Consider the following 24,732-nt stretch of genomic DNA (forward strand, 5'->3'; position numbering starts at 1 on the left):
TCTCCCATATAAGGTGTATGAGGACAGAGGCCTGCTCTACTTTTGGGTCTTGAAAGTTAAAGTGGAAAAGTGGAAATGAAAGTCACTCAGTCATGTCTGACTCTTTTCGACCACATGGACTATACAGTCCATGGAATTCTCCAGGCCAGAATACTGGAGTGGGTAGCCTGTCCCTTCTCCAGGGTATCTTCCCAACCCAGAGACTGAACCCAGGTCTTCCACATTGCAGGCAGAATCTTTATCAGCTGAGTCACCAGGGAAGCCCTTTAGGGTATTGTCAAATCTCCAGACTCCCGAAGTGATTGGCACCAGAAATATTTGTAGAATTAATTAATTGATGATTTAATTATGGGTTACACATTTAACACTGTGCATGTAGCATCAAGAAGAGAACATAGCATTTTATTCCACATAACTTCAGAGACCCCACCTCATTGAATGTGGAGGGGAGTGGTTGAGGGAATAGGAAAACCTGAATTTGCCAACTGTTGGTGTTTGGGCCTCCTCCAGTTTAACTGGTCTCTTTTGGATGACTCTGTCTCTTCGGTGTGGGTGTGCAGACTGAGAACTGTCTCCTCAGGCCTGGTCCCCTCCAGCAGGCACCCAGGGCGGTTCTGAGTGGGGGTCAGTGGTCTCTGGTGCGGGTAGAGCCAGGTTCAGACCACGTGGTATCTTCGGGGTCCTGGCAGGTCTCGTGGCCGGCCCAGGCTGCTTCCAGGACAGGTGACTGCAGGGCTATGCCTGGGCCCTTCCAGTCTCTGAGGGTGGCCACGCCTCCCGCTGCCAAAGTCCACACTACGGAGGTTCCTTCTCCCAATCACAGCTCTGCCCAATTTCCTGCTCTCAGCCTAGCCACCGGAACTCTGGAATCTGCACTCTCAGGCAAGCCGGGAGAGGCTGCTGGTGGTGGGGTGCAGGCTTCTATTCACAGACCCCCCCCTCCATCCCAGGGATATAGGCTCTTCTCCTGGAAGCTGTGTGCCACCATGTCGTGCGCTCCCTGGTACATTTCCATCTGGGCACACCATTCTCACCCCAAAAAGGGAAGCTGCAGACATGCCCACCCGGCCTCTCAGCCCTGCCTTACATCTGTCTCCCTTTGCTTTCGACCAACAGTTCACTAGGGTCCAGAAGAGGCACTCTTCGTTCCCTCAAGCTGTGTGGTCTGAACCTCCTCCCACCCCACGCCAGCCCTGGAGCTAGGCTGGGGAACATGGTTTCCTGGAGAAGAACAAAAGACATATCCATTTATTATTTTCAAAATATTATCCCCCTGACAAACACAAGGATGAGTTCACACCAGGCGAAGTCCAAATGATGAGGCAATGTTCCATCTGGGCGAGGATTTCCCAGTTGCTCATTCAGACAGAGAAACGTGGGGAAGCCTTGAGTCACACATGCAACCAGCAGCGTAGGAATGCTGCATCCCAAAGAATGGAGCCAAATGCCCATTGCAAGCTGTGATTTCATTTCAGCAAAACACCAGCTGTCACACGACACTGCAGTTGGAAGAAGACATGGCTGCCTGAGTGTCAGCTGACACTCAACCAAGAGTGTCTGCTTAGCCCAGAGCCTGGCATTCCTAGGAGCCTGGCCTTTAAGTTTAGCACTTCTTCCTGTTCTATGATTCCCTCTCTGTACTAAGCACTTGACAGACATCATTACCATCTGCATTTGGAGCTGATGAAATGCAGTCTGAGCGAGATGGAATGATTCGCTGGGGGTCAGAGAGCGGGTGGTCAGGAACGTCCCTGACTGACCTGGCTGCAGAGCCTGTGTTCCCTGCCATCCGCCCCCAGCCCTTAGCCCCATGGCAGTGAGCTCTCTGAGCTGAAGGCTCTGGGCACACACCCTGCAGTCTGAACTTGGCCTGATCTGCCTCTTTGGAGCCCTCCCCCGCCACCGCACCCCCAGCTGAGCAGCGGGATTGTCCTCACCTGGAGGGTTTCTGTCCTTCACGCCTGATTACTTGCTGGCTCCTTTCTTTTCCAAGTGGCCACTTGAAGGAGTGGAAATCAGGGAGTCTGCTGGGCAGCCCCAGGAGGCTCCCTCTCCACTGGCCGGCGGGCAGGGGCCTGTCTGGACTGCATGATTAAAAACCGAGTTCTTTGTTCCACCAAATCCGTGCCTTCCGCCAATGTCCCACCCACCCTTCAGAGATGAGCTGCTGCAAGGGGGCTCACCTTGGACAGACCAGCCCTGACCTGAAATGAGGTCGAACTGGCGGGTGGGGGTGTGTAGAGGCAGGCCACAGTCATGTAGATGGGGACACTGATGCTAGGGAGAGGTGAGCCCCTGAGGGGCTGAAAGCTTGGCCTCAAGTCCTGCTTGGCCACTGCCTTGCTGAGTGACACTGTGGCAATCCCACCCCCATGAAATGAGAGGATCTAGGCAACTCACAGGCCTGCAGGGTGGAGCAGATGAATGAGTGATGCCCCAAGCCAGAGGCTACAGGGTTTTGGCTGAGAGACTGTGGGGTCTTCCTGCTTGGGAGGCAGAGGTCCGCAGTGGGAAAGGTACAAAAGCAGAGCCTGCATGCTCTATTAGAAGTGTTCAAACCAAAAGGAGAAATGGCAAGTTCAAGCTCATCAAAGAAAATATGCTGTGGGCCAAGTTTAACCAGCAGGCTGGTAAAATCTGGTCTATATAGTTCTAGGTTAACTTGGCGAACAGCAAAGGATCTTTCTATCACTTACCTACCAGGATTATGTAGTAGAAAGAGCCACATTTTTTGAGGCAAATATATTTGGATACAAATTTTGCTCTGCCTTTTACTGAGTGACTCCCACAAATACTGTCTTTCCAGACCTCAGTTTCCTCGTCGTAATATATAATAATAGAAATGCCTGCCTTATACTGTTGTTGAGAAGACTAAATGAGATTACAGTATCTAAGGTGCCTAACAGGTAGTAAGCCCTCACAGAGGATCCCTATGATTATTTTAATTAGGGGCACGTCTCCATAGGGCTGAGTGAATGCTTAACAAACCCCTAATCTAATCATCACAATCTGTAATTCATAAAATTTTATTCTTTGTCATAAAACTATTCTATTAAGTGGGAAACTGATTTGTGAGCTACAATTCTTTCAAATGAATTCCCAAAGTAAAGGAGAAAATGCCTTGTCAGATGAAGTGACACGGGCTTGATAGAAATTTATTATAGATGATTAATAATAAACAGAGACACTAACAAGACTGAGCTGCCTCAGAAAAAGCCCTCAGATTTGTATTCCCCATGCTCTTGGCACATTTTAGCCAAAAGAGCCCAGAACCATAAAAAGCGGGGGCGGGGAGGGGTAAAGAGAAAACATTGACTAAATGAAGCTCTGACTTGAAGTCAGATGGCATTTCGGCCCTTACGCGACTACTGCCAGCTGCAGCATACGACTTGGTGCGTATGTAGCATGACTTGATTATGTAGTATGTATGTAGTATGTATGTAGTATGTATGTATATGACTTGGGTGAGTTATTTAGCTTCTGGGCCTCCGTTGCCTTACCTGCAAACTGGGAACAATAATAACACCTATCTCATGGGGAGGGAAGGGCTAAGAGGAGTAAAGATAATGTATATGAAGTGCTTAGGACCTAGCTGATGCTCAATAAATGGTAACTTTTGTGGTTTCTCTGGAATTCCCTTCACAAGAGGCTCACTGCTGTCAGTGAAAGGAACTGACTGGCCAGCCTCTTACTAGTAACCCTTTTTCTCCCAAAAGGTTCAACTCTCATAAAAACATAGCTTGGTTCTATTTCATTGTGTTCCAATTGCTCCCTTCATGCTCCTTAAGATCATTACTGTTAAAACACCCAATATGTCCCAAATACATATCTGCACATTAATTCTATTAAAGAGGTATATTAAATGATCTACATTGTCCAATTAATGCCAGAAGCCCTTGAGTCCAAGCTCATGAAAGAGTCTGGTGCATAACACATCTTCTCCGAGCCAATCCAATCTGATTGGCCTGTTGTTGCTTGGAAATGAAGACGACGATGCTGCAATCCCTTGGCCTCAGATGAGACTCTTGGGGAAGAGAGTTGCTGAAAATATCCCATTGCAGGTAGAACGACACCCTTGGAAAGATGGTATACAATGAAGACTGGACGTCCTTGGTGAATGAGTGCATTTCAGCTCCTACGGGTCTTGTAGGTCTAGATTCTGAAGAACTGGCTGAAGGAAAACCCAAATGAGCCTGCAGCTGTGAGCTGTCCCCTTGTGTGGTCTTCATAAGGTGGCACAGGTCTTCTTGGAGGTCCATAGAGTCTGGCACAGTCTCCCAACCGCCACCTCAGTCCTGCATTCATTTGCCCTTTCCATGGTAGACGGCTCCGTTTTACAAATAAGGCAAAACAGAGGTCCAGAGAGGCTTAGTAACTTGTCCAAGGTCACCCAACTAGTAAGAGGCATGCCCACGGCAAACAATCATAGAATCTCTGCATTTGCAGATGTTGGCCCATTCTACCCTTGGGAATCTCAGAATGCGTTGTTCACACTTTGGAATCAGTAGGATTCAGTGAGGGAGGGAAACAGTCAACTTCTAGCCCTTCTCCAAGCCAATATTCAGCACTGGCCAAATTGGGATTGGAGTCTCTCTGATGTCTGTGCTGCTGTCAGAGGCGTCACCCTGGGCTGGGGTGTGGGGTCTCAGGACTCAATATGGGCAGTGGTTGAGAGCACAATCCTTGGGGTCTGGCAACCTGGGGTCAAGTTCTAGTCTGCCTCTTACCAGCGGTAAGACCTTGGACAAGCAGGCTTACTTCTCCAGGCTTTAACATGAGAATGGAAAACAATAACACATAACTTTGCATTGAGTGCTTACCATGTGCCAGGCATTGCTCTAAGCTCTCTCCTTGCACACTTTTATTTCATCGTCTCAACAACCCCATGAGGTAGAATGTGTCATTGTCCACATTTCACAGATGAGGAAACACTAATAATACAATTTCAAAAACCCTGAGGCTTTAGGGAAAATACGCCCATGCAAGGGTTTGACTCAGTGCTCCTCGGTGGCCTTCACCTAGGCCAGGGGTCAGAAGACTTTCTGTAAAGGGGTTGGATGGTCAATATTTCAGGCTTTCAGGACCGCTCGGCCTCTGTCATGATCCCTCCTCCAGTTCTGTTGTACTAGCACAAACACAGCCACAGATAATATGCAAATAGCTGGAGTGGTTGTGTTTCATTAGGTTTTTTACAAAAACAGGTGTGGGCTGTAGTTGTCTGACTCCTGACCTAGGTGAATGGCTTCTCCTTCTCCTTGTAAGGACCCAATCCTGCTAAACTTCCATCTGTCCTTTCTTTTCCTGGCTTTTTTCTTCCGAGTACCTGAGTCCCACTTGTTGGAGAGATTAACACGACATAACAAAAAAAGATGGGGATTCTGGGTAATGAAGTGGGAAGGAGGGAGTGTAAGCCAAAGAAACTTGCTGGTCTCTATCAGCCGGAGAAGCGGCAGGGTCCCAGCAGAGACAGTATTCGGGTCAGCCACACAGTTCTGAGGGGCAAGGACAGAGACCCACCAAAGTGGGACCGAGTCACCAGGTTGTAACCAGTATGAGGGAAATAGGTCTGGAGAGCAGGAAGTATTAGAATGGACGCAGTTAAGAGGGCTGAGTTAAGGAGTCGTTCCCAGCCATTGTAGGGGTTTGCGAACATAAGGGAAATCGAGGCAGTTCATTCAAGGAAATGGAGTTGGAGAAGTAGCCATGGATGACTCTAGGAGGACTGGGCCACCAAGATCCGGGCTGCCTGTGGCAGCGTGGGCTCGGGTCTACTAAAGAGCAGGGTCTACAGCTGAGCCCCGAAAGGAAGTCAGTTAAACCCCAGGGAAAGCAGCCAGGGTCTCCTCCTCTGGCCTGTTTCTGTAACCCCCCTCTAGGAATCCTTGCATAAAAATTAGAAAATCACAATTTAGCCCTTGCTGAGCCCACTGGGTAGCTCAAGAAAGACCTGCTGCTTAATCAAATCCATTCAATTCACTAGACATTAATTAAATACGTACTACATGCCAAACCCTAGGGATATAGACAGGACACATCCTCAAAGCTGTCACAGTTTACACATGAGATTAAGTACATGCACGACGTTTCATAATACAAGACATAATGTGCACAGAAGCATAACCAAGCCCGAATGGGACAGAGGAGAGTTCTGACTGGAAAAGGCCTTTTCCAAGAGTTCGTTAGCAAAAGATGAAGAATAATCATTTCTGTACACTTATTCTAGGGGCCTATTTGTTCCCCATAAGTTTTCAAAAGGGTGGAGATCTGACACTCTATCTTTCCAGAACTCCTGCAAAATACTTGAATATTTGAGGACTTGTTTCCCCCTGAGAAGCATTAAGACATCAGACTTCTCAGAAGAAAAGAGAAACTTCTTCATAACCAATGTAAAAAAAAAAGTTCAAGCCCTCAAAGTTCCTCCAAGAGAAGGGACTTCAAATAAATTGGGTATTCCTCTCACCAAATGATCTTAAAGAAAGCTTTCTCCTCTTAAAATTGTACTTACTGTTAAGAGAAGTTATACATTTTAAAAGTTTAGAAGAAATGGTTGTCAGGAACTAAACCCTAGCTCTATAAACTGATTTTAAAAAACCCCAGGCTCACAAAGATAATAAAAAATGCATTTAATAGCATGTCAGTATACAGCTTAAATGTATATTAAGTCTTCTTTTAGTCAGTGCATTACAGGGATAGAGAAGAGAAATATCATTTGTGAATGCACAGTCAAACGCTAAGTATAAGTGCTAATAAATCTTGGTGCTCTTACACTATTAAAATTCTGTTTTATGAAATGTAGCTCCAGGTGCAGTGTTCTGTGCCAGCGTGGGGAATCGTATGGTCCAGTATGCAGTCTACAGTTTTAAATTGAATTGTATACAAGTATTAACAAAAGAATAAAATTTATTATTCACAAAACTAAAGTGGTCATCATAAAGCATACAAGAAAATACAGCCTAGAACGAATGAGCTGAAAAACCTAGTTTTAAAAATAATCAAAACGTACTGGACAGTCCTGGAAAATGACATTAGAAAACAAAGAAAACAATTGGCACAGTTTAACCACCTAATTTCTAAGTGCACTTTGTAATGGTCCTTGCAAGCTGCCACTTTTCCCAGGATAATGACAAAAAAGCTTCAGTCAAGTGTCACTGGCTTATGGTGACGTTTGTTTTTTTTTTTTCCTTTTTTTTTTATTGCATTGCCAAGAGTGGATTTTAAGAAAAAACACTACAAAGGTTTCAAAAACCCTATTTATTCTCTATCATCAAAAATAGCAACAGGGGGGACTTATACAACGTTTCTGTGAGTGCCCACCAGTCTATTTGTTTTTTCTTAAAAAAAATAGAAGTTAGTTAAAGAAAAATGATTTGGTTTTTTAAAAAATAATGTAAGGAAACACTTAATCAGATAGCCCAAGGAGTCATCAGAAATGTGTAGCAAGAAAGCGTCATTGTGGCCCTCTCCGGCCTTTGCACGTCTTTTTACTAAACTAGAAAGAGAATGTACAGTACCAATATGTTCCCCAACCTGCTTGGATCGAATTGTTTTGTTTTGAAACCCATTATTGCTAAACCAGAGTGTTGACACTGAGAGCCGTGGAGTCCGCTCATAGAGGATAAAATTGCGAGGCTGCTTCTGAGGACTGGATCTCCACCTGCGCCATTTTGAACTGGGCGCACTGCAGCCACTTGCGCAGGGCGGCCAGGCCGGCACTGCTCTGGGCGGAGCCCGGCAGCGTCCTGAGGCTGTGGTGGTTCACGTTGTTCTGAATGGCCTGGAGGCGAAGCTGGAGTCCTGCAGATAAGTGCTGTCAAGAAAGGGCAAGAACAGGCCGTTTAGTTTCTTTCCGCCTAATGTTCCCCGTCCACCCAGGGAGTGCTGGCCTGGACTTCTCCTGCAGGTGGAACTTACATGTGGCATGGGGACTGACTGGCCTGAAGAAGGCCGGCTCTCAACTGTGGCAGCGCTCAGGGCAAGGGATGTGTGCTGGTACCATGTCCTTAGAGCCCACCTGGCCCAAATCTACCCAAATGATGCCTTTCCCATCTAGACTCATGCACTGCAACCCCAGCGTACGGGCTGACACCTAGACTTGACCCCAGGAGCTGTTCACTATGAGCACCTGTCCTTGCAGGCTTTGCTCCCAGGCTCCCTGGATTCAAATCCTGGCTCCTCCTCTGTAAACAACTTAAGGAATGAAGTTTACGATCTGTGTTTGGATTTGCTCATGGACAATGTAGGACTCTAATACTCACCTGATGGGGTTTTTATAAGGATAAATGAGTTAACAGGGACCAGAACAGAACTTGGCACGCAGTAAGTGCTCGGGACATTTTAATCACGATTATAGTCTTTCTGTTCTCAAGTTCATGCACTGGAAGGAGCTAGGTTATAAGCTTTTCTTCTCTTTCCTAGCCTTTCATCAAGTTCTGTTGGCCTCCTCTCAGCACTGTGTGCCGTGTCAAATTGCCACAGGTGACCACCACGCAGGGAGGAGGGCAGTGCAGAATGCCTCGGGGTGGAAGTCTAAGCAGTTTTCACAATAGAAGCTAGTGTTCCAATGAGGTTTTCAGCAAAGCCATTGGGCTTACCGGTGGCCACCAACAGCAGCAATGCCATGAACGAGGACTCAAAGCCTGTGGTTACGGCTGGCAGCTATATTTCTCCCTTGCGGTCTGGGCCCCCTGAAGTCATTTCCTTTGCTTCCATGAGCATCCCATCCCAACTCTGAGAGGAGACCCAGCAAAAAGACTTCCATCTTCTCCTGTGAGACTCCTAGTGCCTGTTAGACAGGACCCAGTTTTGGATGGAGTGGGTGGTTAGCGCCACCACCTTAATGCTAGGCCCCAGTAACTACATTCCCAGCCACGGAGTACGTCTGGCCCCACAGTGACAATGTGTCACTCAAAGGGGCCTGGCAGTGAGAAATACATTCAGTCTTCTGCTTCCTGGCTGGCGGACCTGTCCAAATTACTCTTCTTTCTGATCCTATGTTTCCTCTTATGTAAAATGGCAGAGGCCTGGGCAAGTCCCCTCTTGTTCAATTCTATCATTCACTCAATGCTATCTTTTCTTAATATAATTCTTCCCATCATAAAAGTCAAACTTTGCGGCCAGGAAACAGCATGGACATGCCTGGGACCAGATGCCAAGGGTATCCTCTGAAGGCAGAGTCGCTTCTCAGCTGTCTTCTATCCAGTCAGTAACTGAGCCTCGTCCAGCTCTGGGATCCTCCCCCTCTCCCTTCATCAGCGATGAGTAGTAGGCTATCGGCTCTTGCGGTCACCTCGGCCACAAGCCCCTTACCTGGTCTCCTGCATTACTAGCCCCCAGGGACCACGAACAGGTAGTGAGAGGAGCATGGTGGAGCCCTATGAATGTAACGAGGCTCTTTGGAGGGAAGTGAGCTTCCAGGCCACCCAGGGGTGACTTACCTTGATATGTGACTGAATCATTGGCAACCACATAGGTATGAGCTGTACGGAGAGACACAGAAGGCCCGTTATGACTGTTCTGCATTCTCCCACATAAGCCGCGCTTACTGCAAGGCAGAGCGAGCGCACAGAATCCCTTTAACATCACAAAAGGATGTGGGCCCTAGCTGCAGAGTTACTGCTATCAGACAACTGTCTCTCTGAGGCCAAACCCCGCTGAGCTGGTGGCATTTGGAGGTTAATAAGTGCCCCGTGAGTGCCTGAACCACACACTTCAGAGTAAATGACTGATTGTCTCTTGAAAGCTACCAAGCATGGGAAATTAAATGTGCATTTATTTAATTAAATCCTCACTTTCTTGAAATAGCATTTCCTCCATGGGATCTTTAGAACTGTGTCTACAAGTAGCATGGTGATGCTGTCTGCCTGTGGTGGTTAAGACAGTATCACTGGCTTACTTCACACCATTGTGTACTCCTGCCTCATTTGTCAAAGACAAGGTGGCCATAGGTGCATGGGTTTACCTCTGGGCTTTCTATCTTGTTCCATGGATCTACATTTCTGTTTTCATATACTCGAGCTCAGTTGCTAAGTCATGTCTGACTGTTTGTGACACCATGGACTCCTCTGCCAGGCTCCTCTGTCCATGGGATTTTCTAGGCAAGAATACTGGAGTGGGTTGCCGTTTCCTTCTCCAGGGGATCTTCCCGACCCAGGGATGAAACCCTGGGTCCTCTGCTTGGCAGGTGGATTTCTTACTACTGTGCCACCAGGGAAATCCTTCCATACACTACCATGTGTAAAATAGATGGCTAGTATTAAGGTGCTGTATAGCACAGAAAGCTCAGCTCGGTGCTCTGTGATGACATAGAGGTAGGGGGATGGGAAGTAGGCTCAAGAGGGAGGGGATCTATGGATACTTACAGCTGATTCACTTTATTGTACAGCAGAAACTGACACAGCATTGTAAAGCAATTATATTCCAAAAATAAAAAATATCACTGAGAAGCAGTTAAAATGCTTTAATGATAGAAAAAGACAAGCCCTGAGGTTGCTTGTGAAACACAGCAAGGGTGAGATGGGGCAGGGGTTTCAACAGCGTGGGTTCTCTGGCAGGTGAGCAATAGGCCCCTGCTCTGGCTGAGAGTGAGACTCTCAAACCCCAGGCATCTGGGGCACCCTCCGTGCCCCTTCACTGTCCCTGATTTGCCCCAAGGCCCTTCCTAGGAGGTCACAGGTGCCCCGCCCCAGTGCCTCCAGCAGCGGCTCTCCTCGGCTTTGGTCTCTCACTGCGCTTCAGCTCTTCTGAACACAAGTCAACATTGGTGGCTTCATAAGTCCTGAAGTCAGAGACAGAACACAGTGTTTCCCAAAGCGTGTGCCACAGAACTCTAGTTCAGTGGGAAAGGAAGGCGATGATCTAACACATCTGGAAATACTAGCTTCTTTCAGGACTGCCCAGGTCTTGAAACAAGCGCAAATGCATCCTGCCATTTCACTCCATGCTTCTTCTGACCCTCCTCCAATAGAGCAGAGCTGATGTGGACTGAATCGCGTCCTCTCGTGAAGCTGTTGTAGTCTTAGCCCACACAGCCTCCAATGTGATCTTATTTGGAAACGGGGTCATTGAAGATTCTGTGAGTTAAGATGAGGTCATTCCTGGAGTAGCGGTGAATCCTAGTTCAATACGACTAGTATTCTTTTTTTACGCATCTCATTTTTTTTAACTTTTTATTTTGTATCGGGCATAGCCGATTAACAATGTTGTGATAGTTTCCGGTGAACAGCAAAGGGACTCACCCATACATATATCCATTCTCCCCCAAACTCCCCTCCCATCGAGGCTGCCACATAACACTGAGCAGAGTTCCCTGTGCTCTACAGTAGATACTTGTTGGTTATTCATTTAAAATATAGCAGTGTGTAATGTCCATCCCAAACACGCTAACTATCCCTCTGTCCCACCCATTCCCTGGGCAACCATAAATTCATTCTCTAAATCTGTGAGTCTCTTTCTGTTTTGGATGTTAGTTCATTTGTATCATTTAAGATTCCACATATAAGGAATGTCATACAATATTTCTCCTTCTCTGATTATGACTAGTATTCTTATAGAAAGGGGGAAATCTGGACAAAGACACACACACAGGGAGGATGCCACGTGAAGATAAAGCAGAGATCAACAAGCCAAGGAAAGATGGCTAGCGAATCCCCAGGAGTGAGGAGAGAGGCTGGGACAGATGCTCCCTCACAGCCTCAGAAGGAATCAGCCCTGGCATCACCTTGATCTCACAATTTTTTGTCTCCAGAACCATAAGACAATATATTTCTGTTACTTAAGTCATCCAGTCTGTAGTACCCAGTAGCCTAGCAAATTGATACAAGGGAAGCAAAGCCCAGAGGCAGGAGAATGCCAAGAGGTGAGGAGGCAATGGGGTTCACGAGATGCTGAAGGGTGAGGTTCCTAGGAGAGGGCCATGAAAAAGTTTAGAAGAGCAAGATGAGGCCTCTCCACATCCACCCACAGATGATCTGGGATGGTCTGGATCTTATTTCAAATTCAATACAGTTTCTGATGAAGAAAGCCTCATTCACCATGAGAACTGTGCTCTAGCAAGCTCACTGTGGCAGCAGTCTAGAGACCAGAGGAAGGACATGGAGAATGGAGCCCAGGGCCCAGTGTGAAGGCAGCCCCCATGGTCCAGGTAAGATCTGTGTGGCTTCTGGGTTGGAGAAGGATGCTGTCCCCAGGGACAACCTGTGAGGGTCTGAGGACTAGTTTGCTCTTTGGATTGAGGACAAGGTTAAAAGTCAGCCTGGGCCAAGTGGAGAACAGCAAGGCAATGAAGAAAACAAGAGAACCAAGAGGAGAGCCTGCTGGGATGGGGGATAGCAGTTAAACGCCCTCTCTGTTCACGCGTCATGGCTATAGCTGCTAGTCTCATCTAATGCATCAAATCATTAAAACATAAACTTGGCCAAGTGTTAAGTCATGTTTCCTCTCTGTGCTTCTTTTCCTAAGGCTGAATCTGGCTGTTTTTCTGCTTTCAACCTTCTATGAAAGCAGAAGTGTCACTTACTCAGTCATGTCCAACTCTTTACAACACCATGGACTGTAGCCCACCAGGCTCCTCTGTCCAAGGGATTCTCCAAGCAAGAATACTGGAGTGGGTTGCCATTTCCTTCTCCAGGGATCTTCCTGATCCAGGGATTGAACCTGGGTCCCCCGCATTGCAGGCAGATTATTTACTATCTGAGCCACAGGGAAACCTTCAACCTTCTATAGGTACATACAACTTGCTAATTTGACTTCACTGATGTTTACTCCTAAAAATAGTATTTATATTGCAGCCATTTAAGTCTCTGTCTGGAATGTAACTACTGTGTTTAGAAATGAAGTATGGTGTGTCCCAGAAGTTATGATTGGACTTCTGATAGCTGTGACCAAACTTTCAGAAAGTAACACACTCGCTTGTCTCCCCGCCCTCAATCCTCATAATAAAATTGTGGGATTACAGGTTGGTGCCAGATAAGGCTGTACTCCCTGGCATATAAGAGGACTGACTCATGTGGACATCCTGAACAGGAATAAATAAATTAGTCTAACTGCCTCCTCCCTAATATCTGCAGGGCAAAAATGAGCCTGGAGGGCCCTAAGCCTATAGACTTTTATTGTCTTTTGACCCATTTAATATGGAAACAAGCTCACATGCCTCTTGATATTTGGGGAATACCTGAACTAACCTCTCTTATTAAGAATCCTGAGGGACTAAGGACCAGGGAACACTGAGTCCTCTGCTGCTGGGTGGATGTCTTTCTCAGGGCTGCCCCTGGGGCTAAGGGTCTGCATGAGGGTATCAAGGGGGACAGTGAGGATGATTTTAGAAGTGTCTCTCTTATTTCCCCATTGATGTAACACGTGACCATAAGGTTCTAAACATACTTGCACAGGGCTTTCAGATCTGTTATTTATGAATCGCCTAACCGAAAGCATCAGGTTAAAGTTCATTGTGAAGGGCAACATTACACAACCCAGCAGTCATCCTATTTCAGGAATGCTAATTGACTTTATTGAATAAGATTCATTTCAGTGCCCTTATGCTAGTGGCTCCTACAAAGCTGTCAGTTAGAATTAGACAGAATTTATTCTGGGCTCTGTAATGTTATAATAAAATTGGTTGGGTTTTTTTTGTTGTTGTTGTTGTTGTTGTTCTCCAGAAACAATATCTGGAAAACCAAAGGATGTTTTAAAAAGATAAGTTGCTTTTCACCAAAATAAAGGTAATAGTCTTCCTCTTATCTTTGTTTATGCTACAGGATACATTGAAGATTTCTAATTCTGTTGGATTATATTCATTCCATTCCATGCTTGTTCTAGTCCTTAAAATTAGTCCTGGAACTTCCTCTTTCAGCCAACGTGGAGTAACAAAGACCAGATTTACACTCCTGTCTAAAACAAAATGAAAATTCCAGGTGAAGGATAAACAATGGTTTTCAGACATTAATTGTCAACAATGCAGGATGGCGATCACTGAGGGAGAGCAGACAAACAAGGGGAGCCCTGCAAGTATCCGAACTCACTGCCTAGAAAGTATCGTCAGGCAGCAGCACAGGGAGGAGGAACCCAGGCTGTCTGGCAGTCTCATGAGGTGAGAAAATGGAGCTCGGAGACTAGGAAGGCCAAGGGAGCGAAAGTCTGTAAGGCAGAGTCGTGGAAAGGAGAGAGCTGTGCAGAGAGACAGAGAGACAGCACACAAACTAACTCTCTGAAGACCTGTGAAGGGTTTCCCTGAGTCTTTAGCTGAACACTGACAAGTATACACATGTGGGAAAACTATTCAAGGCTGAAGAAAAAATAACCTAAAAAGATTAGAGGGAAAAATCCCTGGTAGTCACATAGCAATAGTTTGTGTTTCCACTAGTTAGAGTGGAAATCATTAGATTTCTGTTCTTGCAAATCATTAGAACACCGAGTACTCAAAAGGATATTACCTGAACAGTGAAGAAATGGTAACCCTATACAAACTGCTGCCCCAAACCCACTGCACAAAGCTTAACATCAAGTCTCAAAGGGATAGAACTCTAAGTAATTTAGCTATATCATAGAATATACTTAAGAATACTTATAGGAATTTAAAAAATACTTACAGGAATAAAAAATAGCACCCCAAAGTCAAATTTGAAATGTCAAGAATCCAATAAGAAGTTACCAGACATACTAAGAAACAGGGAAATGGGTCCCACAATGAGAAGAAAACTCAGGCAACTGGAAAAGACCCTCAAGTGACACAGATAACAGAACTGGTGAATAAGGACATTAAAACAGTTATTATAACTGTATTCAATACAGTCAAGAAGGTAGAGGAAATACTGAGTATGTTGAATAGAGGTTTAGAAGAAAATCTTACAGACACAATAGCTGATATTCTTTCAAACTGAACAAATGCAAGCTCAAGAAACATGAAGAAAGCCACACCAAGGCATATCATCTTCAAGTTGCTTAGCAACAATGGTAAAGGGAAAAAAAATCTTAAAAGCAGCCCAAGAAAAGAGACATATTATATATAGAAAAAAATATATAAGAATGACAAAGATTTCTTTTTAGAAATAATGGAAGCAAGAAGACAGTAGATGAATAGCATCTTTAAAATACTAGGAAAAAAAAACTTTAACCTAAACTCAAGAACCAGTGAAAATACTTTCAAAAATGAAGGCCAAGTAAAGACTTACTCAGATATAGAAAAGTTGGAGGAATTAAGCTTCAGCAGAACTACACAAGAAGTAGTAAAGAAAGTCGTTTGGGCAGAAGGAAGATGGAGGTTTAATTCTATAGAAAGGAATAAATAAAACTGAAAAGAGCAAATATGGCAATTCTTACACATACAAATAAATATAAAACAAATTTTAAATTGCTTTAAGAGGTAACTGTTTCAAGCAAAAAACAATCATGGTTTGCTTTATAACATATGTAGGAGTAAAATGGATGACAGTAACAGCACAAAGAGTGAAAATGGAACTGTACCGTTGTACATTCTCATTACATATATGAAGTGGTACATTATCATTTGAAGGCAGATTGGGTTGTTAAAAATGTAGACTATTAACTCTAAGTCAACCACTAAGACAACAGCAGCTAAGACAGATAAGTAATAAGATAACTGGAAAACACACTTAAATTACCCATGGGTCAAAGATGTCAAAAGGGAAATTAGAAATTATTTTGAACCAAATGAAGATGAGAATATATAAAAATTCAGAGGAATGCAGCTAAAGCAGTATTTAGGAGGAAACTTAGAGCACGAAACACTGACAACTGGATCGAAAAAGGTGCTCAAATTAGTGACCTCAGCTTTCCCCTTAAGAAACTAGACCAAAAAGAGGAAATTACATCCAAAATTTAATCATTAAAAAATCAGTCAAAAAGAAGGTAGAATAAGAGGGAATAAAGGACAAAGAACACATGGGAAATATAGAAAACAAATAACAAGACATTTTAAGCCAAATAATATCTCAAAACACATTAAGTAAAAATGGTTTCAAAAAACCCAATTAAAAGAGATTGTCAGATTGGATTTTTAAAAAGTGCAACACCCTATGCTGCTTGTAAGAAATATGCTTTAACTATAAAGACACAAATAGGTTAAAGGATAGAAAAAAATACACTGTCCTAACACTCATCAAAAGAAAATTGGACTTCCTCTATTATGACCAAAGATATTACTAAGAATAAAGAGAACTATTTCATAAATTCAATTCACTAAGAAGATAAAACAATCCTAAACATTTATGCACCTAATAATAGCTATGTAATATGTGAAACAAAAACTGGTAGATTTGAAAAGATAAATTAGGGAGATATTTCGATATCCCTTTCTCAATAATTGATAGACTAAGCAGACTCTGATGCTGGGAGGGACTGGGGGCAGGAGGAGAAGGGGACGACAGAGAATGAGATGACTGAATGGCATCACCGACTCGATGGACATGAGTTTGAGTGAACTCTGGGAGTTGGTGATGGACAGGGAGGCCTGGCGTGCTGTGATTCATGGGGTCGCAAAGAGTCGGACACGACTGAGCGACTGAACTGAACTGAACTGAAATAAGCAATGGATTCAAAAAGAAACCAAAAGGGAAATTAGAAAGTATTTTGAACCGAACAAAAATGAGAACACAACTACCAAATTGTAGGATGTGGTTAAACCAGTGGTTAGATGGAAATTCTCTTGACAAAACTCTATTAGCCTTTGCCCTGCTTCATTTAAGGCACTAGATCTGATTGATAGAGTGCCTGATGAACTCTGGACGGAGGTTCGTGACATTGTACAGGAGACAGGGACCAAGACCATCCCCATGGAAAAGAAATGCAAAAGAGCGAAATGGCTGTCTGAGGAGGCCTTACAAATAGCTGTAAAAAGAAGAGAGGCAAAAAGCAAAGGAGAAAAGGAAAGATATAAGCATCTGAATGCAGAGTTCCAAAGAATAGCAAGGAGAGATAAGAAAGCCTTCCTCAGTGATCAATGCAAAGAAATAGAGGAAAACAACAGAATAGGAAAAACAAGAGACCTCTTCAAGAAAATTAGAGATTCCAAGGGAACATTTCATGCAAAGATGGGCGCGATAAAGGACAGAAATGGTATGGACCTAACAGAAGCAGAAGATATTAAGAAGAGGTGGCAGGAATACACAGAAGAACTGTACAAAAAAGATCTTCACGACCAAGATAGTCACGATAATGTGATCACCGACCTAGAGCCAGACATCTTGGAATGTGAAGTCAAGTGGGCCTTAGAAAGCATCACTACGAACAAAGCTAGTGGAGGTGATGGAATTCCAGTGGAGCTATTTCAAGTCTTGAAAGATGATGCTGTGAAAGTGCTGCACTCAATATGCCAGCAGATTTGGAAAACTCAGCAGTGGCCACAGGACTGGAAGAGGTCAGTCTTCATTCCAATCCCAAAGAAAGGCAATGCCAAAGAATGCTCAAACTACCGCACAATTGCACTCATCTCACACGCTAGTAAAGTCATGCTCAAAATTCTCCAAGCCAGGCTTCAGCAGTATGTAAACCGTGAACTCCCAGATGTTCAAGCAGGTTTTAGAAAAGGCAGAGGCACCAGAGATCAAATTGCCAACATCCGCTGGATCATGGAGAAAGCAAGAGAGTTTCAGAAAAACATCTATTTCTGCTTCATTGACTATGCCAAAGCCTTTGACTGTGTGGATCACAATAAACTGTGGAACATTCTGAAAGACATGGGAATCCCAGACCACCTGACCTGCCTCTTGAGAAACCTGTATGCAGGTCAGGAAGCAACAGTCAGAACTGGACATGGAACAACAGACTGGTTCCAAATAGGAAAAGGTGTACGTCAAGGTTGTATATTGTCACCTTGCTTATTTAACTTATATGCAGAGTACATCATGAGGAACGCTGGGCTGGAAGAAGCACAAGCTGGAATCAAGATTGCCGGGAGAAATATCAATAACCTCAGATATGCAGATGATACCACCCTTATGGCAGAAAGTGAAGAGGAACTCAAAGGCCTCTTGATGAAAGTGAAAGAGGAGAGTGAAAAGGTTGGCTTGAAGCTCAACATTCAGAAAACAAAGATCATGGCATCTGGTCCCATCACTTCATGGGAAATAGATGGAAAAACAGTGGAAATAGTGTCAGACTTTGTTTTTTGGGGCTCCAAAATCACTGCAGATGCTGATTGCAGCCATGAAATTAAAAGACGCTTGCTCCTTGGAAGGAAAGTTATGACCAACCTTGATAGTATATTAAAAAGCAGAGACATTACTTTGCCAACCAAGGTCCGTCTAGTCAAGGCAATGGTTTTTCCCGTGGTCATGTATGGATGTGAGAGTTGGACTGTGAAGAAAGCTGATCGCCGAAGAATCGATGCTTTTGAACTGTGGTGTTGGAGAAGACTCTTGAGAGTCCCTTATACTGCAAGGAGATCCAACCAGTCCATTCTAAAGGAGATCAATCCTGGATGTTCATTGGAGGGACTGATGCTAAAGCTGAAACTCCAATACTTTGGCCACCTCATGCGACGAGTTGACTCACTGGAAAAGACTCTGATGCTGGGAAAGGTTGGGGGCGGGAGGAGAAGGGGACGACAGAGAATGAGATGGCTGGATGGCATCACTGACTCTGTGGACATGAGTTTGAGTGTACTCCGGGAGTTGGTGATGGACAGGGAGGCCTGGCGTGCTGTGATTCATGGGGTTGCGGAGAGTCGGACACGACTGAGCGACTGAACTGAACTGAACTGAACTGAGATGGAAATTCATAGCCGTAATCTCTTGTTATAAAAGAATGAAAATCTCAAATCAGTGAACCTTAAGAGATAAGAAAAAGAAGAACAAGTGAAATTTAAAGCTAATAGAAGAAAGAAAATGATAAAAACAGAAATCCATGAAACAAAAACTATAGAGAATATCAGTGAAAACTAACCAAAAGCTGATTCCTGTTGTCACTGTTTTAAATCAAAAGCTCACTAAAATTGATAAACCTTTATTCAGACTGACCAGAAAAAAAAGTGAGATAACAAATCACCATTACCAGAAATGAGTGGCATAACAACACATCCTACAAATATTAAAAGTATAATAAGAGAATATTCTGAGTAAGTTCATGCCAATAACATCAACTATTTTGATGAAATGGACAAATTCTTTGATAGGTACATACTGTCAAAGATCACTCACAAATAAGCAGATAACTTAAACAGCCCTATATCTGTCAAAGAAATTGAGGTTTAACACCCTCCTGCAAAGACAATTCCAAGCCCAGGCAGTTCCACTGGTGAATATGACCAAATACTTAAGGGAAAAAAATAACACCAAACCTATAGAAACTTTTCCAGAAAATAGAAAAGGAATACTTTCCAATTTATGCTATAAGGTCATCATTACCCTGATACAAAAATCAAAATACAATTATTACAAGGAAAGAAAATTACAGTCCAGTATCCCTCATAAACACTGATGCAAAAAATTATTTTAAAGAGTTAGCAAATAGAATTCAGCAATATATAAGAGAACAATACATCAAGACCAAATGGTTTGTCCCAGGAATATAAGGTTGGTTTAACATTCAAAACCTCAATCCCTGAAACAATCAAAAAAGAAAAATTCAATGACCATCTCAATAAACATAGAGAAAGCATTTGACAAAGCCTACATCTATTTCTGACAAAAGTTCTTAGCAGACTAGGAAGAGAAGAGACACTTGCTCAATCTGACAAAGGGATCTATGAAAAACTAACAGCTAACACTTATATTTAATGAATGCTTTCTTCCTAAGATTAGGAACAAGACAAGGTTTTCAACTATCATGGCTTCTATTCAACTTTTCCTAGAGGATTTAGCCCTAGCAGAGGGAAAAGAAAAAGAAAACTATAAAAATCCAAAAGAATGAAAGAAAACTGCTTCTATTTGCACATGACATAATTGTCTAAATAGAAAATCTAATGAAATCTTCAAGAAAACTAATAGATGAGTTTACCAGAACTAATAGATGAGTTTAATAGGTTGCAGGATATAAGGTATAAATCAGTTATATTTCTAAATAGTAACAATAAAATAAAAATTTTAATGCAATAACATATTATTTATAAGACTATAAAATTATTACACACTTGTGTGTGTGCGTGTGTTAGTCGCTCAGTCGTGTCTGACTCTTCGTGACCCCATGGATTGTAGCTCACCAGGCTCTTCTGTGCGTGGGATTCTCCAGGCAAGAACACTGGAGTGGGTTGCCATTTCCTTCTCCAGGGGATCTTCCCAATCCAGGGATCGAACCCAGGTCTCCTGCATTGCAGGCAGATGCTTTACCATCTGAACTACTAGGGATAACACACTTAAGGATAAATTCAACAAAATACTCTAGGTCCATATATGTAAAATTATAAAATATTGCTGCGAAAAGTCAATGCAGACATAAATAGAGTGATATACTCTGTTCATAGATTGGAATATTCAATATTGCTAATATCTCAATTCTCCTTCGAGTGATCTATACATTCAATGCAACCCACATTCCCAGGAGGCTATGTGTAATAATTGACAAGTTGATTTTAAAAGGTATCGAGAAATGCAAAAGCCCTAGAATAGCCAGAACAACTTTGAAACAGATGTGGAAATTCAGAGGCCAGACACTGCATGATTTCAAGGTGCATTAGAAAGCGACAGTAACCCAGACGGTGTGGTCAAAGAGAGACAAATAGACCAACAGAACTGAACTGAGCATCCAGAAAGAGAACCACACATATAAATGGCCAATTGATTTTTGACAAAAGTGCAAATGTAATTCAATGGACAGAATTTTTAACAATCTTGAAATAACTGGATATCTACACACATAAAAAAGTACCTCAATCCAAACCACACACATACAAAAGTTAACTCAAAATGGATCATAAATACAAACTTACACCTAGAAGAAAACATATATAATACCTAGAAGAAAACACAAACAAAACTGTCTTTGATTAGGCAAAGATTTTCTTAAATACACCACCAAAAGCATAATTAATAAAAGAAGAATTTGATAAATGATACTTCATCAAAATTAGGACCCTCGGCTCTTCAAAAGTCACTGTGAAGACAATGAAAAGACAAACACAGAAAAAAATCATTGCAAATGACATATCTGATAAAAGACTTGTATCCAAACAATAATAAGAAAAAAAAACAACTTGATTTTTTTAAAATGGGCAAATAATTTTAAAAGATATTTTACCATGCAGATGTACGGGTAGCAAATAAGCACACAAAGAGATGTCAAGGATCATTTGCCAATAGGAAAATGCAATTTAAAACCATGATCAGACACCATTACACAGTTCTTAGAATGACTAAAATTAAAGATTAGCCACATTAAGTGTTGATGAAGATGTACAGGCACTGCATGCATACTGCTGGTATGAATGTAACAGGGTACAATCACTTTGGAAAAACAGTCTGCCAATTTCCCTAAAAATTACACACATATCATACGGCCCAGCAATTCAACTCCTCAGTATTTATCCAACACACACGAAAGCCTATGACTACGCAAAGACTTACGTACATGTATTCATGAGTAAGCTTTATTTTTAATAGCCTCAAACTTTTGGAAACAGCTCAGATGTCCATTAACTGATGAATGGATAAATGAAATGTGTTATATCCGTATAATGGATACCACTCAGACCTAAAATAAATAATCTACTGATACATGTGACATGGGTTAATCGCAATATAATTATTCTGCATGAAAGAAGGAGAAAGAAGCTTAACTACTATATAAATCTATTTATATGAAATTCTAGAACATGAAACTAAGCTGTTATGACAGAAAGCAGATTAGAAGGTGCCTGGGAATGAGGAGGTAGGGGTACAGGAAGTGGCGGAACAGAGACTCATAAATGCGTAAGAGAAAACTTCAGAGAGTGAGGACTACATTCATTACCTTGACCTTGGTGACGGTTTTAAAGATACCAAATTGTACATTTTAAATGTGTATACTGTTCAGTCTATAAATTATACTTTAATAAAGCTGTAAAAACTAAAATCAGGTATGATCACCCAAGTGTCAGTCACATAGTTTCTCTTATAATGTTGACGTTTGCTATTGACTGTTAAGCTAGATAAGCCATATCTATTCCATTTGAACCAACTGCCTTGCAGTTTTCTGGTAACAGTCAAGTTTTCCCTAAAAATGAGCTGCTCATGCATCTTGTTTTTAAAAGAAAGTTCAGTGAAGCAGAGTTAGGGTCTTAGTTTCCTAGGGCTCTATAATAAATTACCACAAACTGGATGGCTTACAAGAACGGCAATTTTTAATCTCACAGTTCTGGAAACAAGAAGTCTAAAATCCAGGTGGTTGCTGGGCTATTCTCTAACCAGAGATGCTTCAGGTGATTCTGTCCCACGTGCCTTCCAGCCGCTGGTGGCCCCAGGCCTTCCTTGGCTTTGGCTACATCATCCCAAGTCATGGTCCCACTTTTCATCTCCTCTTTTCTGTGTATCCATCTTATAAGGATATACTGATTGCATTTAGGGACTCTAGGATTCACCTAGATAATCCAGTTAATTCACAGCTCTGTGTGAGCTAACTTGACAAGTGTCCTTAATTGAAGGGAGTCAACCATAGAGCGAAAATAGGAAGTTACAAGGTTCCAAGCTGATGCACTCCATGGTGGGGGGTGAGGGTGGTGGTGATGGTGCCTGAGATAACGGAATATAGAAATGGAAGGCCAAAAATGGTACAAGAAGAGGAAAGGGCAAAGAATCAGTGAGATAGAGAGAGAGAGAGGGAAAGGAAAAAGAAGGGAAATAGAAACCACATTCTCCCTTGCTCTTTGATCTTTTTATCACACTAGGATGTTTCTGATGTTCCTGGATAAATAACAAATACTTGAATTGCTTACATACACTGTACAATGATTTAGAATAGTAACATTAGAAACTAATTTATCTTTGAGAAAAGCATCAGCTAACAAGTCAAACAATGACAGACTATTTTCCTTGGTTTTCTGGATATCTTGCAAGATGAGGCTCCACCAAACAATTTATATGACTCCAGGGTCGTTTCCAGATCAACATTTTTGGTAATATTTTAATTACTTGTGTGGCATGCAATCATGGTACAACGTATCTAAGCCAGCTACAGTTGGTCACAGTGGTGAAGCACGAACAAAAATTACACAATAACTATTTGATGAAGGTTGTGATATGATTCCTCCAGCCTCAACTTTGAATGTGAAAATTCAAGTTTTCCTCTTCAGAAGGTACATTCAAGATAAATCCACATTTGTTTTTAGAAGCAAGTAAAGGTCTATAAAAATCATAAGAATTTCCTACCTTGACAAAAATTGTTGAATTGCATTCTTGCAATGCCTCCATTAAACTAATCACATGGAGACACACCATTTCTACCATCTGAAACAACAAATATGAAAATCAATTCCATTCCCAGTCTGCAGCCACAGAAAAACCCATGCCCTGTGCCCATGAGGACTTTCTGCGCAACAACCAAAGAGGATCACAAGGAATCGTATTTATTCATCTCTAAAACTCCAGCCAGAAACTGGATTTTATAAGCTGCAGAGGTTTTACAATTGTCATGCCTTGCTCATCTAACTCGGGCTGCCAACGGAATCCAGGTATTGACCGCACTAATCTGTACCACGCTGCGATTCACACCAGAGGATAAATGGCTTCTGCCTCCTTCATTTCCAGCTGCAGGACTCCTGGGCGTAGGTCCTTTTCTCCATCTTGGTGCTTTCGCCACAGTTTTGCCCCTTGGAGAGGTTGTTTAATTTATTGCACCATCTGTGTTTGAGGCTTTGTTCTCCACGGAACAAGGCAGCCATATTTACAACAGTTCAAAAATAAAATAGAAATGATAATCCCTCATCAGAGAACCCTATGACTAGATTTTAAACACTCCAGGGGAGATTTTACCAGACTGGCTTATTAATTCAAATTCATTTGTAACATGATTTGTACAAGATTCACCTGTAACACATCCATTTCCAGTACTTGAATATTAAAGGAAATTTAGAGAAGAGGTATTAACGATACCAAAAAAAACTAGTGACAATAGAAGGAAACCCTGAGTCTCTAGTTTGAATTTAAAGTCTCAGTTTCATTGTCTGTAAAACAGCAGAATAGAAAACTTGACCTCCACGTGCTTCTTCAGTCCCAAACTCTGCCATCTAATAAACATAACTATCTATGTGGTGGTCAGAACGGTTTGCACACCCTAAAGTTTTCACATAAATTTCCTTTAAGCTGAATTAAAATACCTCCCTCCATACACGACTGCTTAATATCTGCTTCTCTAAAGAAAGTGCTTCACTGAAAGTAAAAGATATTCCCCTTTCCAATGATAACTAAAAGATAATGTTTCTGAGACTAATTATTCAATCAAAAACTATTCCAGAATGCCTTTGTGGACAGTGAACTGTTGGGTTTCTGGGCACATTGGGATCATCATTATGGTGTTCTTCCAGGCCCTTTGCTCTTCACAGACAAGAATTCTACTGATGAAGCGCCCATAACCAAGACACTGGATGCTGCCTTCCCAGCTGAGAATCCTCCTCCAAAGCAGCACACTGAACTAGAGGACTCCTTTGGAAATTCCTCCCATATACCCTTCAATCTTAACTCCACTGGACTAAGCCAAGCTTGTTCAATGACATGGACCCATGCTAGCCATACCTCAGATCTTTCCCAACAAGGTAAACCATCCACATTAAAATGCAACTGGGTTTGAAGACTAAGGAGCCTAGGTCTTTGGAGG

The 24,732-nt window shown here is 42.7% G+C and overlaps 1 protein-coding gene across 3 annotated transcripts in view; it reads right to left on the bottom strand.

Annotated features, from left to right (window-relative positions):
- Window positions 1-6,941: 6,941 nt before the first annotated feature.
- UNC79 (unc-79 subunit of NALCN channel complex) overlaps window positions 6,942-24,732 on the bottom strand; it is a 222,807-nt gene continuing 205,016 nt past the window's right edge. For all 3 annotated transcript variants that reach the window (XM_055417627.2, XM_088829774.1, XM_088829773.1), the window contains 3 exons: window positions 23,289-23,366; window positions 9,435-9,476; window positions 6,942-7,807 (listed from right to left, as the gene is read on the bottom strand). In XM_055417627.2, the coding sequence (XP_055273602.2) occupies window positions 7,607-7,807; window positions 9,435-9,476; window positions 23,289-23,366 (321 nt within the window). In that variant the 3' untranslated portion in view covers window positions 6,942-7,606. The remainder of the gene's footprint in view (window positions 7,808-9,434; window positions 9,477-23,288; window positions 23,367-24,732) is intronic.

The sequence above is a fragment of the Moschus berezovskii genome, chromosome 21 (assembly GCF_049115385.1).
Source record: "Moschus berezovskii isolate FMDL1 chromosome 21, NW_MosBer_1.0, whole genome shotgun sequence".
Classification (NCBI taxonomy): domain Eukaryota; kingdom Metazoa; phylum Chordata; class Mammalia; order Artiodactyla; family Moschidae; genus Moschus; species Moschus berezovskii.